The sequence below is a fragment of the Apium graveolens genome, chromosome 1 (genome assembly GCF_009905375.1).
Source record: "Apium graveolens cultivar Ventura chromosome 1, ASM990537v1, whole genome shotgun sequence".
NCBI lineage: Eukaryota > Viridiplantae > Streptophyta > Magnoliopsida > Apiales > Apiaceae > Apium > Apium graveolens.
The window spans coordinates 206,191,590-206,208,720 of NC_133647.1; the positions used below are offsets into that span (position 1 = coordinate 206,191,590).

Sequence of the window (17,131 nt, forward strand, 5' to 3'; positions counted from 1 at the left end):
ACCAGGCCTCATGTGGTGTAATGGTAGACAGTGAACGTGTTGGCAATTTGTTGAGGAGATAGACTGCATGTGTCACAGCTTCACCCCAGTATTTGGAAGGCACATGCATTTCTTTAAGTAGGCTCCGTGTCATGGACATAACAGTGCGGTTACGGCGCTCTACAACACCGTTTTGTTTAGGTGTGTAGGGCGCTGTATATTGCCTCTGTATCCCTTGTGATTCACAGAACGAAGTAAATGTCTTAGTTGTTTCCAGCAAGGGTGGGGGGTGAAATGAGTCCACATATGTCCATATGTAATAATTCCAATGAAACTTTTGCAGAAAATGAAGTTTAAGGGGGAAATGGTTTACGTGTTTGTTTAGACATGAGGCATCCATTGCATAGCTCCTTCTGTGTTCTAATATGTGGTAGTCCAGTTGCCATTTCGTGACGTGACATCGTTTGGAGAGCTCCAACATTTACATGCCGGAACCGTTTATGCCACACCCATGCCTCCTGTTCACTTCTGATCAGCAAACAGACTAGTGGTGCCTCAGCAATATGAATTTTGTAAAGTCTGTTGCTCGATCTTTTGACATTGATGAGCATCCTTCCACAACTATCATAGACCCACAAGTGCTCTCCATTCATGACCACGCGATTTCCCTCTTCAGATAATTGGCCCAAGCTGATTATATTACTCCGCAACGTGGGGATATGGTAAACGTCATTAAGAATTTTTGTCTCCCCATTTTTGCATGCAATCCGGATGGAACCTTTCCCTTCAATTTTCACTAACGACCCATCTCCAAATTTAACTTCTCCTTTCTTTGTTTTATCCAACTGTTCAAATTTTCCATGACAGCCAGTCATATGATTACTGGCTCCATTATCTAGGTACCACGTATTCTCTGTTGCATTCTTGTCTCCAACTACAGTTTTGCCTTCGACAAATGAGGTCATAGTCTCCATATTCTCTCCATTCTTGACAACCATTAGCAACGCCGATTCATCATCATTTATTTGTGCTAAGTTTGCTTCTCCCCTCTGTTGTCGTTCTCGATTGGGTTTACGACATTCAACTGCGTAATGCCCGAACGTGCCACAATTGTAACACCGAATTTGACCCTTGTCTCGGGCACCACGAGTGTATTTAGCACGAAAATCTCTGCCACTTGAAACATTTCCCTTTCCTGATCACTTCAGCCATTCCTCCCTGATGAGGAGGAGTTTTCCTTCCGTGTTTTCTCGCTTGACCCACTCATCCTCGGTCAACAACAGTTGTTGCTGCACTTCGCCTGTTTCAGCTTGTCCTTTGAGTCGTTCGTAATGAGCTTTGAGAGAGCCCATGACCTCTTCAACCGACATGCCTTCCAGGTTCCCAAACTGTTCAATAGCCGAGGCAATTTGCAGGAATCTCGTTGGAACAGCCGTTAGCAACTTCTTTACGACATACGACTCTTGAACTGTCTCTCCCAACGCCCGGATGTTTGTTACCAGCCCGTTGAGTCTCATACAGAAATCATCCAATTGCTCTGACTCCTTCATCCTTAGTGACTCAAATTCCGACCTCAAGGTTTGAGCCTTGGCTAGTTTTACTTTTTCAGCACCCTGACATAATGTGTTGATCGCACTCCAAGCATCTTTGGACATTTTCTTCCCAGCGATTGTCAACAGTATGTCGTCACCAAGACCTTGGTAGATTAGCGCTAAAGGCCGCTTATCCATCTTCTTCTCAACAACAATCTTAGGATCTTTGGCTTCGATGGCATCCCAGACTCCGTGAGCCTGAATGAAAACTTTCATTTTCATAGCCCATACATTGTAGTTCGATTTTTTAAGCTTAGTCCGAACGCCCCTTCTTTAGTCTTGCTTCCCTGTCGTAGGTTATCAGATGAATTTCACGGGTGGTTTTGGTTTTAAAGCTCTGATACCAAATGTAAGCTTATGATTAACAGCAACTTAATTTCTATTATGGAAAGTCCGCAGAATGTATGTTATTGATAAAACAAAGAAGTACATTTCTCTTATACGAGACTAACAGAGTCTCTAAAAACCTGGCCCAACAGTCCTAGTTTACCTCCACTATTCTCCTACAAAATAGCAACTACATGAAGACTATTTCTATTCCTACAACGTGTCTATAACCCACGTTAATTTATTTAAAACATTACAATGAAATAAACAATTAATGTTTAGATTAAAATAATCCCAACAAAGACATCATACACTCTTAGACTACTTCAAGATATAGAACAATAATATTTTGGCCTATTATTTTTTATAGCATGACTTAATAATCAAGTTTTTTTGTAGTCTTGAGACTTCTGCAATGTGTAAATTATTTCATTTAGTGGGCTAGTCTAGAAATGGAACATTAGAGTGGTATATAGGTAGGCATTATTGGGTTGACAAACACAAATATTTTTATTTTTAAATTTTTTCCTACTAAAAACTTGGCATGGAGTTAGGATTTAGCGCCTTCATATTGTCAAATTTATAAACATGAATTTATGATAAACATATAGCCAAATTGAAAGTTTATAGGAAAATTCACATGTAAGTATAATTTTTTGATAGACCAAGAAAATTCCTTTTGTAGAGAATTTATATATTTAGATTGATCTTAAGTCTGCTGATAAGTTGTCTGTAAAGGAGGTGTTGGATGCTAAAACCATAGCAATGTCCAACTTGCATATTGAAAGTGGTGAGTTGGTCGGGATCATTCCCACTCTACCTACTGGAACCCCTGCTGTAGCTGAGCCCTCAGCCTTTACTCCAACTGTTGAGATGATGCAGTTGCTTAAGGGTATTCAAGATGACAATACTCTGCTTTTTGGACATGTGGCTGCTACTACAGAGCAAGTGAATCAGCTGAAGACTGAGATTAAGGGATTGAAAGATATTATGCTTAACTTCATGTCTACTGCAAAACCCTCGGCTTCTCAATCAAATGCTGATTTGGAAACTGGACTAGATGATTTGGTAAATGCTGCTGGAGATATGGAAAATGAAGATCAGCCAGATGCTTATTTTTCTCCGAAGAATGATGTTGTCAACACTTCTGATCAGCCTTCAACCTAGATCTTTTTGATGCTTTAAGGGGGAGAAATTTAGGAGACTTATGCTTATGTTTATGTTTATGTTTGGTTATTAAGACTTGGATTTATGTTTCTCTTCTGTTGACTTATGTTTAAGACTATATGTTGGCTTATGTTTAATCTGTGGTTTGCTACTTGGTTTATGATGCTACTTGGTTTATGTTGGCTGTTTTTGTTTTTAAGACATGTTTATGCTGATGTTAGTGGTATTTGAAATCTATTAAGTTATTTTTGCATTTTTGAAGTTTATTATGCTAATTGTGATATCTTAAGTTTTAATTTATATTTTGAGATATGCATAGATTTAGGGGGAGTTTTATAATTCTCCTAAATGTGTGTAATCATCAAAAAGGGGGAGATTGTAACTACTTAGTTTTGATGATCACAACACAGCAAGCCATCATGTTGTTATTTGAGAATGTTTGCAGGATATAACAGCTTAATGTCATTGATGTTTAAGTATCATGACAACAAGCTATCATTAGACAGTGATATATTTCAGCAAGCTATGATCAACAGTGTCAGAATAACAGCAAGTCAAGATGCACAGTCCAGATTCAACATGGAAGTCGAATTTCATGGAGATTTTATAGGATCTTTATATATATCAGTTGTAAGGACTTCTCTAATAAAATATACGTGCATGATATATATAGAGCTCTTTTATAAAACATTTTTAATCATTCAAATTGATTTCCTAAAGAATAAGAGTTTGTTTCTCTTTCAAACTCTTTCCTCTATCTTCTGATTAAAACGTTTTATCCTCTACTAAATAGAAGAGATATTTTCTGAACGTTGGACTTCTGTGTTTCTCTTCTATCTAACGTATACATGAACGTTGGAAAACCATCCCAACGATCTCACACGGTAGAATTGGATTCTAGCCGTTGTAATTTGTTGAGGCTGTTTTCAAATGTTAATGTATGGTTATATATATATATATATATATATATATATATGTGGTTTCTTGCAGTTTTTATGACGCACGAATTTGCAAGCAAGAACACATACAACTCCTCATCTTTATTGTTTCTAAAATACTCTCGAGCTCTAATTATATACACGTGTTTCATCTTAGAGAGAGTTTATAGTTTGAGTTGTAAACTTTATCATTGATTTGTATTGTTTAAATTATATTGATTAGTTGTTGGATAAGTTGGCTAGGGAAACAAGGGTTTAGTGGTACTTGCTAGAGGAGTTTATACTACGGGGAAGTATAGTACTTAGAGAGCAGGTTCTTAAACAGGGTTTCAGCAAGGCATTATGAGCAGCTGGGATAAAGGGAGATATATTGTTGTATCTTGTAGTTGTAACCTTCATTGATCAATAATATATTTTCTTCCCAAGTTGGTAAGGGACGAGGACGTAGACCATAGGGGCTTAGGTGTCGAACCTGGCTAAAATTCTTGTGTGTTCTATTTACTTTCATGCACATTATTTTCTGCATTGCATTTAGTCATATCAGCTTACTATTATTATCAGATTATAGTTCTGTTGGTAAAATCTCAGTAAGCTATTTTCGCGTAAAATTTAAAAGTAATCCTAGTTAGCCATAATCACCAATTCACCCCCTCTAGGTGTAATTCCATAGTGATGTGGTTATGTGCTTAAAGAGGGGATACTTGTATTTATTTATCTAATATTATATGGAATATATAAAAAAATAAATTAATAATAAACCTTTTATTTGCATAAATTTATTTGGAAATTACTGAAAATACTATATTTTTCAACTTATTTACAAAAATATTAACATTTTAAAGTTGTTTTCAATTTTAAGTTTCATTTTCAAAAATAATGTTGCAACTTATTATGCAACTTAATTTCCAATTTTAAGAAGATTATAAATGTTAAGGTTGCATTTGTTGAGTTTCAAGTTTGCAAGTTTTACAACCTTAAAATCAATTTTGAAGAAATTAAAATAAAAGTTGCAGAATAGGTTCCACAGTTGCAAATCTTATTTTTGAAAATAAAACTTAAAAAGTCCATTTTTGAAAATAAGTTTAAAAATGACATTATTTTCGTTTATTTCTAAAACATGTATTATTTTAAAAAAGTCTGAAATTTATATTATGTGAAAATATTTCAAATAAATAACTAATAATATAAAATCTCACAAAATCCCAACAAAATTCTAAATAATGTATCATGGGGATATAGACACAAAAAATCAAATCTAAAAATGAAATCCAAAATGATGTGATATTAATAGCTGATATTTTTTTTATTTATTAGTCATTGCATCCTTTCTCTCATTACATTCTCTCTGTACAAACTCACTGCTATCTCTGTCTGGTTGCCCCTCTTTCACTATATTTGTTGGGGCTTTGGTGTAAGAGGCAAAGGGGGAGGGGGAGGAGGAGAATCAGGTGGTGATGGTGGTGACAAAGGGGGAGGAGGAGGATGAGGAGGAGAATCAGGTGGTAATGGTGGTAAGTTCCTTTCCCTTCCATCTGAACCGTTCTCGTGAGCAGAATTTTCCTTTTCATCCTTGTGGTTGACCGAGACATCCTTCATTTTGAGCTCCTGATTGCACGATATCTTATGGATTTCATCTTCTTCAGCAGACATGTGTGAAAGCAAATGGCCAAGGACAGCAACATTGCTGTGTGAAAAACTAAGAATGAGTAACTAAGAATGTAAGACTCAGTGAAATTTGAGGTTGATGTTAAAACCCAACACCGGTTGACAAAAACCAAGCACATGTATATCTTTTCACAAAATTCAACTTTCCTAACAGGGCTGATTGGCATACTTGGAAATTATATGGCTCATAAGAAAAATTCTTATGAAATTTTAATTTGAAGATAATCAAAGGATTAAATTAAATATTCACTACAACAAAATAGGCCAATTACGACGACCAACTTACGACGGAAAAAAATGCGCGCCCAACTTACGACGGAAAAAATTAAAACGTCGTAATTATTTACGACAAAACACAAAACCGTCGTAAGTTTAGTATTTTATTAATAAAATTATGGACGACACGATTAAACAAAAGTGAAAATAATTTGATGTTGCGACGATTTAAACATTTCGTCGTAAGTTAATTATTTTTATTAAAATTTTAAATTGAAATTGAATAAAAAAATATTTTATCTAAATTTGCAACGGAATATTTGCGACGGAAAAAATCGGATCGTCAAATTTACGACGGAAATTAAAATTTGTCGTAAGTTATCAAAGGGGGAAATTTAACTTTTTTCCAAAAAAATTGACGGGAAAATTAAAATCATTTGAAATTGCGACGATTTGAAAATTTCGTCGTAAGTTAAATATTTTTATTAAAATTTAACTTGAAATTAAATGAAAAAAATGTTTTCATCTAAATTTTACGACGAAATATTGTGACGGAAAATATTGGAACATCCAATTTACGACGGAAATTAAAATTCGTCGTAAGTTATGAAAGAGGGAAATTTAACTTTTTTCCAAAATTTGGTCGGTAAATTTGACTATTCTAAAATTTTACAAATAATAAGATAATAATTTAGGACGGATTCCGTCGTAAATTAGCACACGAATTTTGATAATTTCAATTTTTAAAAAATATTATTTCATGATCTAACCATATTAATATCAGCATTTATTTGTTTGGGTGACATTTCAAGAATTTCAGAAAAAAATTAATTTTTTTGCTAAAATGATTTAATATAAAACATTGATCATATCACTAATATATATATATGTATATATTGTCATCGATACGGTTAAATCGATAAAAAATATTTTTAAAATAATCGAACCACAAATTCAGAACTAAAAACTAGTTAGTTGTCCTAGTCAAACTGATGTTTGACTCTTAAAATGTCAAACCAAATAAAACTATTTTGATATGAAATTTTGGTTATATCATTAATATATATATCTATTGATATCTATACGGTGAGATTGTTGAAAAATATTTTTAAAATAATTGTAACACTAATTCAGGATTCAACACTAGTTAGATGTATTAGTCAAACAAATGTTTGACTGTTAAAATGTCAAACCAAATAAAATTATTTTGATATGAAATTTCGTTTATATCACTAATATATATATCTATTGACATCCATACGGTTGGATCGATGAAAAATATTTTTAAAATAATCAAACCACAAATTCAGAACTAAACACTAGTTAGTAGTCCTAATCAAACTGATGTTTGACTGTTAAAATGTCAAACCAAATAAAATTATTTTGATTTAAAATTTTGGTTATATCACTAATATGTATATCTATTGACATCCACCAGGTTTGATCGATGAAAAATATTTTTAAAATAATCGAACCACAAATTCAGAAATAAACACTAGTTAGCCGTCCTAGTCAAACTATTGTTTGACTGTTAAAATGTCAAACAAAATAAAATTATTTTGATATGAAATTTTGGTTATATCACCAATATTTATATCTATTGACATCCATACGGTTAGATCGTTTAAAAATATTTTAAAATAATCGAACCACAAATTCAGAACTAAACACTATTTAGCCGCCTTAGTCAAACTGATGTTTGACTGTTAAAATGTCAAATCAAATAAAATTATTTTGATATGAAATTTTGGTTATATCACTAATATATATATCTATTGACATCCATCCGGTTGGATAGCTGAAAAATATTTTTAAAATAGTCGAAACACTAATTCAAGATTTAACACTAGTTAGCTGTACTATTCAAACTGTTACTTGACTGTTAAAATGTCAAACCAAATAAAAATATTTTGATATGAAATTTTGGTTATATCACTAATATATATATTTATTGACATCCATCCGGTTGGATCGTTGAAAAATATTTTAAAATAGTCGAAACACTAATTCAAGATTAAACACTAGTTAGTTGTACTATATAAACTGTTGCTTGACTGTTAAAATGTCAAACCAAATAAATATATTTTGATATGAAATTTTGGTTATATCACTAATATATATCTATTGACATCCATACGGTTAGATCATTGAAAAATATTTTTGAAATAATCGTAAGACTAATTCAGGATTCAATACTAGTTAGCTGTACGAGTCAAGCAAATGCTTAACTCTTAAAATGTCAAACCAAATAAAATTATTTTGATATGAAATTTCGGTTATATCACTAATATATATATCTATTGACATCCATACGGTTGGATCGATGAAAAATATTTTTAAAATAATCAAACCACAAATTCAGAACTAAACACTAGTTAGCCGTCCTAGTCAAACTGATGTTTGACTCTTAAAATGTCAAACCAAATAAAATTATTTTGATATGAAATTTTGGTTATATCACTAATATATATATCTATTGACATCCATATGGTTAGATCATTTGAAATTGCGACGATTTGAACATTTCGTCGTAAGTTTAATATTTATATTAAAATTTTAACGTGAAATTAAATAAAAAATTATTTCCTAATAATTTTTAAAATATTTATATATTAAAAAAGTAACATCTAATTTTTCCTAATATCTTTTTTTGAATAATTTTTATAATGATTCAACCGACAAATGGACCACTTATTCTGATTTTTTCCAAAGAAAATACCCCGCCTTTGACTAAAAAAACATAAATCTCTTCTTTTTTTTTGCAAAGACGAACTAAAGCTTAGCAAAAAAAAATAGAAGAATAGACAAAAAAATATGATAAAGTGATAAAAGAACAAAAACAATTTATTTTTGGGTGAAAAATGAAAATTTATTATTAGACCCAAAAATACAAAATGCTAAAATGGTCCGACCCATCTAAGTTAACCCGACCCATGTTAAAAGCCATCAGTTGAAATAGCCTGTATTATTCCCAATCGCAAATCACAATAATTCATTTGTAGGGTTTGGGTTTCCATCAAAACTAAAAGCTTAGCAAACCAAAAAAAATATACAGTGTATCACCATCCAAATCCAGGCTCATCAAGCTAATCCGACCCACTGATGTCCAATCCGCCGCTATTTGGGGCACCGCTGCTCTCGCTGGCGGTACCTATCTCGTTCAGGTCTCTCTCTCTCTCCCCCCTCTATCTCTTTGTTACAAGACTTTCATTCTCTTCTATTTAGGGCTTCTTTAATTTGGGACTTCTTCGATTTAGAACTTTTACGGTTTGGGGATTTTGAAATTGGGGTTTTTCGATCTAGGGTTTTCCTTTTCAAATGGGTTTCAATTTTAAAGGTTCTGCAGTTTTTATGGCTTCCAATGGGGCGGCATGGCTGCATTAACGGTATTTTTTCACTTAGTTTGCTTAATTGTAATGTGTGGATTGTAATGTGGCGGATGTGAGTTTTGTTCTTGTTAGCATCAACTGGAGAATCAAAGTTTGGTGGAGTTTCTTGACATATTAAAAAGCTAGGGTTCTATCTAATTTGGGGGAACTTTGCCGAGAGCTTACTTAGTTAAATTGTTGCTTAAATGAAATCTAGATAGCTTTGTACAGTTATAATCTTCGATTTATAAATCTCGTTTTTGATTTTTACTTAGTTTCAGAAGGCAGAGCGAGGACTACAAAGAGCGGGTCTTGCACCTTTTTCCAAAACAGCACCTTTAAAATGGGATGATGCCCAGAAATGGATAGCAAGCCCAACATCCAACCAGACTAAGAATGGGCAGCCTCATGGGCTGCAGGGTGGAGTAGGATTGAGGAAAAATAATCAATTCGGCTATGGAAGCAGACAAACATCGATGAAAGTTTTTGTTGAAGTTCCAGACCAGATATTGATTTCTTGCAAAGAAGCAGATACCAAGTAGATGGAACTGAGCCAGGGAAACTGGAGGGCCAGTACTTTGTCTCTGTACTTCAGGTACAACTTTTTGTGTGGGTTTTCTTGCAACTTTTTTGGTCATTTTTGTACTCTATCTCTTGTTTAGTTCAGCTTGTGTTAAATGGCTTTTGTGGTGACTTAAGCACAAGGACTGCACAATCATATTTTTTTGTAGCTTAGATTATTGAGTCATCTTATAGAAGGGTTTTTCTTTTTCAGTATTTTGTTTTGTAACTCCTTCTAGATAAATTGGGGACTCATGTGTGTATTATTATATTTCTGGTAAACTTAAGGAAGTCTCTAATAAGTAGTCGGATTAAAAGAAAGTATATTAAACAGAGTCTCACAAGGTTTGAATGAAAATCGAGAAATAAGTGCAACCAAATTAGTGTTACTTACCAGGAGACCAAGTCTTACTAGGTGTACTTGTTGGCTCACTAAGTAAATACCTTAACTTGTATTGATTTGGATTCCTGGAAGTGTTCATATTTCTAATGCTTACAAGTGTAGTGCAGAATTTGATATTTCAGGATTAATGGCCTAAATTCCAAAATTCATAACTTGAGTTTCGAGTGTCCATTTTCTGAGTTTAAACATGTTCTGAAAACCTCTTGAAACACCCTATAATCTGATACTTTGATACTGTGCAATTTCCTGTGTTTTGTATGTCAAAAACCTGTGTCAAAAATTCTGGACAGATTGTAAATCCCTCGGAGTCTTATGTTCTATGTCCCCTATTTTGATATGAGTTCGCTGACAGCGAGGGCCTTCTGATTACAAACATCTTTAATCCTCTTCATTTTTATGCCTGTAATTAATTTTACTTCAGTTTGCAACTAGGGAAATCAAAAGTAGAACTATAAAGTAATGCATGCCAGATTTTTAGTTTCACTTATGTATAGATTCACGAGAAAAATCATAAGTTGAGTTTCGAGTATCCGTTTTGCATGATTCAAGATGTTTCGGAAACCTTGTGAAATATTCTAGAGTCTAATCGAATTTATACTGCAATATTGATTGGTGCTTAAATAATTTAGGAAGAATCTGAACTTTTGTAAATTTGATCGCTTTCTCTCCTTGTAATTTTTATGATTTTGCTTCGAACAACAGAGTTAATTTGTGTTTAGAATGTATTTAGTACTCTTCATTTTCCCATGCTTTGAGATTGTTGTAACTTAATAGAGTATTTACCTGTTTAAAATACATTAAGTATCTTTCGAAAGTGAAGTACTAAATAAATTTAGCAAGTTTATGGATGGAGAAAATCGAATTCTGAACCAAGTACCTGAAGTATCCTTACTTAGGGCACTCGTTGATTCTCACATAGCTTAACTATACTTGTTTCGAAATGCCAAATTCTTATTGAACGATATTAATCTCAGTATTACGAGTAAAAAGCCACGAGATTACGTCGGGATATTACCAAAATACAGCAGGACAACAGGACAACAGGACAACAGGTGACATTTTTTAATTAATAATATGTATACCTAGGCTAATATGCATATAATCTGCTTAATTAATTAAGTTGAGTCATTTTACAGGAACATGATGGGTGAAGCCATAAACTCTCTGAATGTTAAGGATCTGAAAAACCTGGAAACCAAACTTGAGAAAGGACTTAACAAAATCCGCTCCAAGAAGGTATAGTCTACAATGACATTTCATTCTTGTTCGATAATGATAAGCGAATAACATTTTTGTAGTAATCATTTTTTCTCTTACAATTATTCTTCATAATAATGCAGACTGAGCTTTTGTTTGCTGAAGTTGAGTACATGCAGAAGAGGGTAACATAAAGAATTGTGTGCAACAATGTACAACCAATTGCTCAAGGACATTATATTTTGTTGGATTTAGTTAGTGGCTTCTACTTAAGTTTTGTCATGTATTGTACAATTTAATACGACTTTGTTAGCTATACTTTTAACATTTTTATGTATTTTTTTTGTACTTTATGATATTTGAATATTATTCCAATTATAGTGAAATAATATGAGTTCTTCCACTAGTTTTGATTGCTTTTTGTTTGGCATTGTATTGAATTTAAAAAATGGCTGGAAACTGAAAAATCAGAATTTGACTATTTTGGAAAAACAAACTTACGACGGGTGTTCATCACATATTCTGTCGTAAGTTACTAATTTACGACGTATAGTTGCGTCGTAAATTTCTGTTTTATTTTAACGAAGGTGGGTCTCATAATTAAACATGCGACGTTTCCTTCGTCGTAAGTAACTAACATACGACATTATTATTCATCGTATGTTGATAACTTACGACGGAATATTTCGTTGTAAGTAGATTTATTATTTTATAGAGAATGTGGGCCCCTTTTTCTAACTTGCGACGCAATTTTATCTTGTGACGAAAAAATGAACTTACTACTCGACCAAAAACGACGATTTTTTTCCGTCGTAAATGGCTCAATTACGACGATTTCATTTCAAAAAAACCGTCGTAAATGGCCAGATTTGTTGTAGTGATTTTAAGATTGTTAAAAATTTAAGCCCAAAATAAAAAATATTGAGGTTATCCAGATCTAAAAAACAAAAAAGGCATCTTATGAATGAAAGAAGAGTTACTACACTTCGTATGGAAAGGAACTGTAATGGGTAAAATAGTCCATAATTAATTAAAAATTGTGTTATTTTTTGTGGTGAATGTATCTAATTACACTTTTAAGCTATGAGAACAAGTTAGTAGTTAAATAACTGCCAATAAAAATTATGCCAATTAGGAAGGAGATATATGTTAAAAGTTTCTTGTAATTGGCCTTGGAAAAACATTAGATAAGAAACAAATGTGTAATGAAAGTAACAAAACAGGCTACATGATCTCAATATTATTAATTTCTGACCTGCCATATTCTTCGATAATGCCATCAGTCGATCTTGATTGAATTACATATATGTCTTCTTGAGATGAATTTCTGATTAAATGCTCTATATGATCAACGTAAGGCTGAAGATGTGATTTTGGTATAATCTTCCTTTTAATCCATAATCGCAGAATCTGTAGTTATAGATTGTACTTAAAAGAAGGTTATGGAAAAGTGCAATGTTAAAAAATCATTCAAGTGATCATATCAGTAAATGATACCTTAGCACACTGCTTATGATTCTCTCCGGGGTGAGCCCCTGCTGGAGCAGCAGCTCCTAACAGCCGAGGCAACTGATCTTGCACGACTGTAACCAAACAAGCTCCGGCAAAGTCTACAAAATTTTAAGAAAAAATTGAGTCATTTGTACTGATCATGCTCTTCATAAACCACGCCAGGCAATATCTTACAATTACATTGAATCTGGATAGATGCTAATATACAGAAGAAACAATCATAACAACCACTAATGCAAAGAAGTGAAGCAAATAAAAGTTTGAAAGGGGAGTAAATATAATAATTAAATCCAGAAATCTGGGGTTTTTACCTTTGTGCCTATGTGAATGCTTCATAATGGAATCCACAAGAAAGAAAATTTTTACTCTTCCATGCATATTGTGCTCTTTTTCCAACTTCTATATTATAAGTTCAATAACCTGCACACAACAATATTTATCATCAAAGCACGAAATTACAAATTTACCTACTATATAAAATTAAAAACTAATCCAACTACATGAACTTGTGATTAAACAAAGTAACCCTATATATTTAATCAAATTAATATATAGACATCTACAAAAAGATTGACATTAATTATGTTTCCACATGAACACTTTTAGTAAATCACAAAATTCAGTTTATTCTTAAAGATGGTAGGATATTTAACAAATATGAGCTTTAACATTGTTTATGGTCAATAAAGAAAAAAATATTTAACAAAATATTTAAATGCTGGTGCAAAAACACAATATTACCAACCTCATGGGCAATTCCATTTTTAGCACAATCAGATGCAAGACGCGTTGCCCGATGTATACAGTCTTTTGACTCTGACAGTATCTCCATTATACCTCTGAATGCGTCACGAGCAACAATTCCCTCAGTACTGATAGAGCCCCGAGTAAACACATTATCCCTTGGTTGAACAGGGGAACCAATTTTAGAAGTTCTAGACACATTTTGAGATATGCTTTGAGAAGGAACTCTTATCAATTTCTTCTCCTTAGCAAGTGCAACTAGATGTCTTATAGATGGAATAGAGTCCTCGTTGTTTGATTCTGACAATGCACTAGTTTTGCTCCCTGGAACAGCATTGTTTTCTGTTTCGAGCCTATGCAAGGAGTGCAACATAAGAAAGTATATCAGGGAAATTATAATATGCTTACTATTAGGATTAGCAAAAAAAATGGGATCATACCTTTTACTCATTTGGTTAGCTTCTAGTGATGATTTCCGCCTTTTTTCCAATAACTCCGTAATTTCTTTAACAGTTGTAGCTAAATATTTAGCTACATTGGATTTTCCTCGAGGTCTAATCTTGACATCACCTGTAAATAAATGGATGTTATTAGGTTCAAAGAAAGTTGTGTTAAAAATAAAATAATTGAAGAAACGTAAATTAGTAAATTTACTTCCAAAAAATAAAATAAGAAATTATACTTCATGTTCATACTTCATGTTAAATGTCAGGTCTTAATATAAAGACAACACGACATACACAAAAATACTTAAACTAACACAATTTTAAAGAAAGACAATGAGAGATACATAGCAATACTACTTGAAAATTTCATGACAAAAAACTATAGCATCATTGCATTCAAACATTCCTATTCACCAAATGTACAATTCATAAAAAAATGAGTAGTTTACATCTAAAATTCATATTTACATAGACAATTCATGATTTTGTTTGATTAGCATTTTTATTCTTGTGACATTACCATATCTACGTAGATGTGAAAGACAATAATTTTATATTCATTTTTAATTGTATTTATTGAACCTTGTAAGTAGAAAAATATTGGTATATTATCACTTAATCAAGATTAATCAAGATTATAAAAATGATAACGCTCAATTATTATCTACTGCAAGTTGAAACAAGCCATGCCATTTTAAGCTTATATAAGTAATTCGAAAAAGGATTTTACCATAATGAGGATCTTAAGCCAATAAAGTTAATTACTGTATCCTTGCTTGCAAAGAGTAGAGGTAATATTTAACCCCATTCATACAAAAACTTAGCAGATTTTCTTTAACATTTATTATTTATCAATATAAACTTCACACAAAAATTTTATATTATTGAGAGAAAGAATGTGTTAGCATGTTTTAAGAACCTAACATTGAGGGGAAGAATGAAGTCTAAAATAAAGTGGGGATTCTCTTTTTGTCAACCTTCAATATATACTTTAATGTGCAATGGGTGGGCAATATTGCATGCACATAAATAATGCACAAATGTGTTACCTCACCACCTCTGTTATGAATTATAACTACTAAATAAAAATTTTATAATGCAAAAATACTCAATAGTCCTATAAAAGATGTAAGCTTATGATTAAGAGCAACTTAATTTCTAGTATGGAAAGTCTGCAGAATGTATGTTATTGATAAAACAGAGAAGTATATTTCTCTTATACGAGACTAACAGAGTCTCTAAAAACCACGCCCAACAGTCCTAGTTTACCTCCACTCATTTCCTACAAAATAGCAACTACATGAAGACTATTTTTATTCCTACAACATGTCTATAACCCACGTTAATTTATTTAAAACATTACAATGAAATAAACAATTGATGTTTAGATTAAAATAATCCCAACATACTCCCCCTTAATCTAAACATTATCAAGGTTCTTCACTCCCAGCAAGTTCCTCATCTGCTCGAATTTAACAGCTGCCAGGGCCTTTGTCAATATATCTGCTCTTTGGTCATTCGAGTTGACATGCCTAATAACAATTAATCCTTGCTCCACACAATCCCGAATAAAATAATATCTCAAGTCAATGTGTTTGCTTCTACCATGAAACACAGGATTCCGTGCCAAGTCCACAGCCGACCTATTATCAATACAAATAGTAACAGGACCTGGTTTAATGTCCATAATCTGTCCAAGAACCCGCTGGAGCCAAACAGCTTGACAAGCGGCGGCCGTGGCTGCCATGAACTCAGCCTCACACGATGATAGAGCCAAACAACGCTGCTTCTGTTATACCCAGGTGATGAGTTTCTCGTCAAGGTAAAACGCCATGCCACCTGTGCTCTTATGATCTTCTAGACTCCCTGTCAAATCACTATCTGAGAACCCTGAAAGAATATAGTTCCCTCTTTCTTTTGCGTATCTCAAACCATAATTAATAGTGCCCTTCACATATCTGCATATCCTCTTTACATCATTGTAATGAATTTCTGTTGGTCTCTCCATGTAGCGACTGACTATTCCCACTGCATAAATAATATCAGGGCGTGTGTGTACCAAGTATCTCAAACCTCTTACGACACTCTTGTATGGTGTAGAATTCACAGGCTTTCCCGTCGCATCAGCGTGGAGTTGTAATTTGTGTTCCATCGGGAATTTCACAACGTTGCAGTCTCGCATACCGGCTTTCTCCAGGACCTTCTTGGCATAGGCTGACTGTTTCAACTCGAAGTAGTCTTTTTCTTGAGACACTTCCAGACCCAAGTAATACAAAACTAGTCCCAAGTTAGATATGGCAAATTCCCGACTCATATCCCCCTTGAATTTGGCAATGTATGACTAAGTTGATCCGGTGACAATAAGATCATCGACATAGACACCCAGGAGAAGAAAATCAGATGCATCACGTTTAGTATAAACGACATGCTCAAACGGGCATTTGACAAACCCCATCTGAAGTAAACAGTGGTTGAGACGAGAATACCAGGCACGGGGAGCCTGGCGAAGACCGTAAAGGGCTTTGAGAAGTCGATAAACTTTGTGTTCGGATCCTAGTTTGACGTAGCCTTTTGGTTGCGAAACATAGACTTCTTCAAGAATAATACCGTTGAGAAATGCTGATTTAACATCGAGGTGGTGAACCTCCCAGCTATTCTTGGTAGCCAAAGCAAGTAACAACCGGACTATTTCAAGACGAGTGAGAGGGGTAAAAACTTCGTCAAAATCGACCCCCTGACATTGTACATAGCCCTTTGCGACGAGGCGGGCTTTGTGTTTCATAACTGCACCGTGTTGATCTGTTTTTACTTTAAAGATCCACTTGAGGTCGATTGCTTTGTGACCCTTAGGCAAATCAGTGAGCTCCCATGTTTGATTGTTCTCGATTGATGCAATTTTGCTGTCCATGGCAGCTTTCCAGACATTTTCTTTGATGGCCTGTTCAAAACATACAGGTTCGTCAATCCCCATGAGAAGGAGTTCATCATTCAGTTCAAAGACGTCAGTCTCATTCAT

The 17,131-nt window shown here is 33.5% G+C and overlaps 1 protein-coding gene across 6 annotated transcripts; it reads left to right on the forward strand.

Moving 5' to 3' along the window:
- Positions 1-8,868: 8,868 nt before the first annotated feature.
- Positions 8,869-11,813, forward strand: LOC141679417 (floral homeotic protein AGAMOUS-like). 6 transcript variants are annotated; one of them, XM_074485932.1, is made up of 6 exons: positions 8,869-9,048; positions 9,188-9,270; positions 9,528-9,847; positions 11,191-11,268; positions 11,353-11,452; positions 11,557-11,813. In XM_074485932.1, the coding sequence occupies exons 3-6, from the start codon at positions 9,795-9,797 to the stop codon at positions 11,605-11,607; spliced, it is 282 nt and encodes a 93-aa protein (XP_074342033.1). In that variant the 5' UTR covers positions 8,869-9,048; positions 9,188-9,270; positions 9,528-9,794; the 3' UTR covers positions 11,608-11,813. The 6 variants fall into 6 exon arrangements, 5 of the variants coding, with proteins under 5 accessions (XP_074342033.1, XP_074342039.1, XP_074342022.1 ...); XM_074485938.1 differs by having other exon boundaries at positions 9,534-9,847; XM_074485921.1 differs by lacking the exon at positions 9,188-9,270.
- Positions 11,814-17,131: the final 5,318 nt, after the last annotated feature.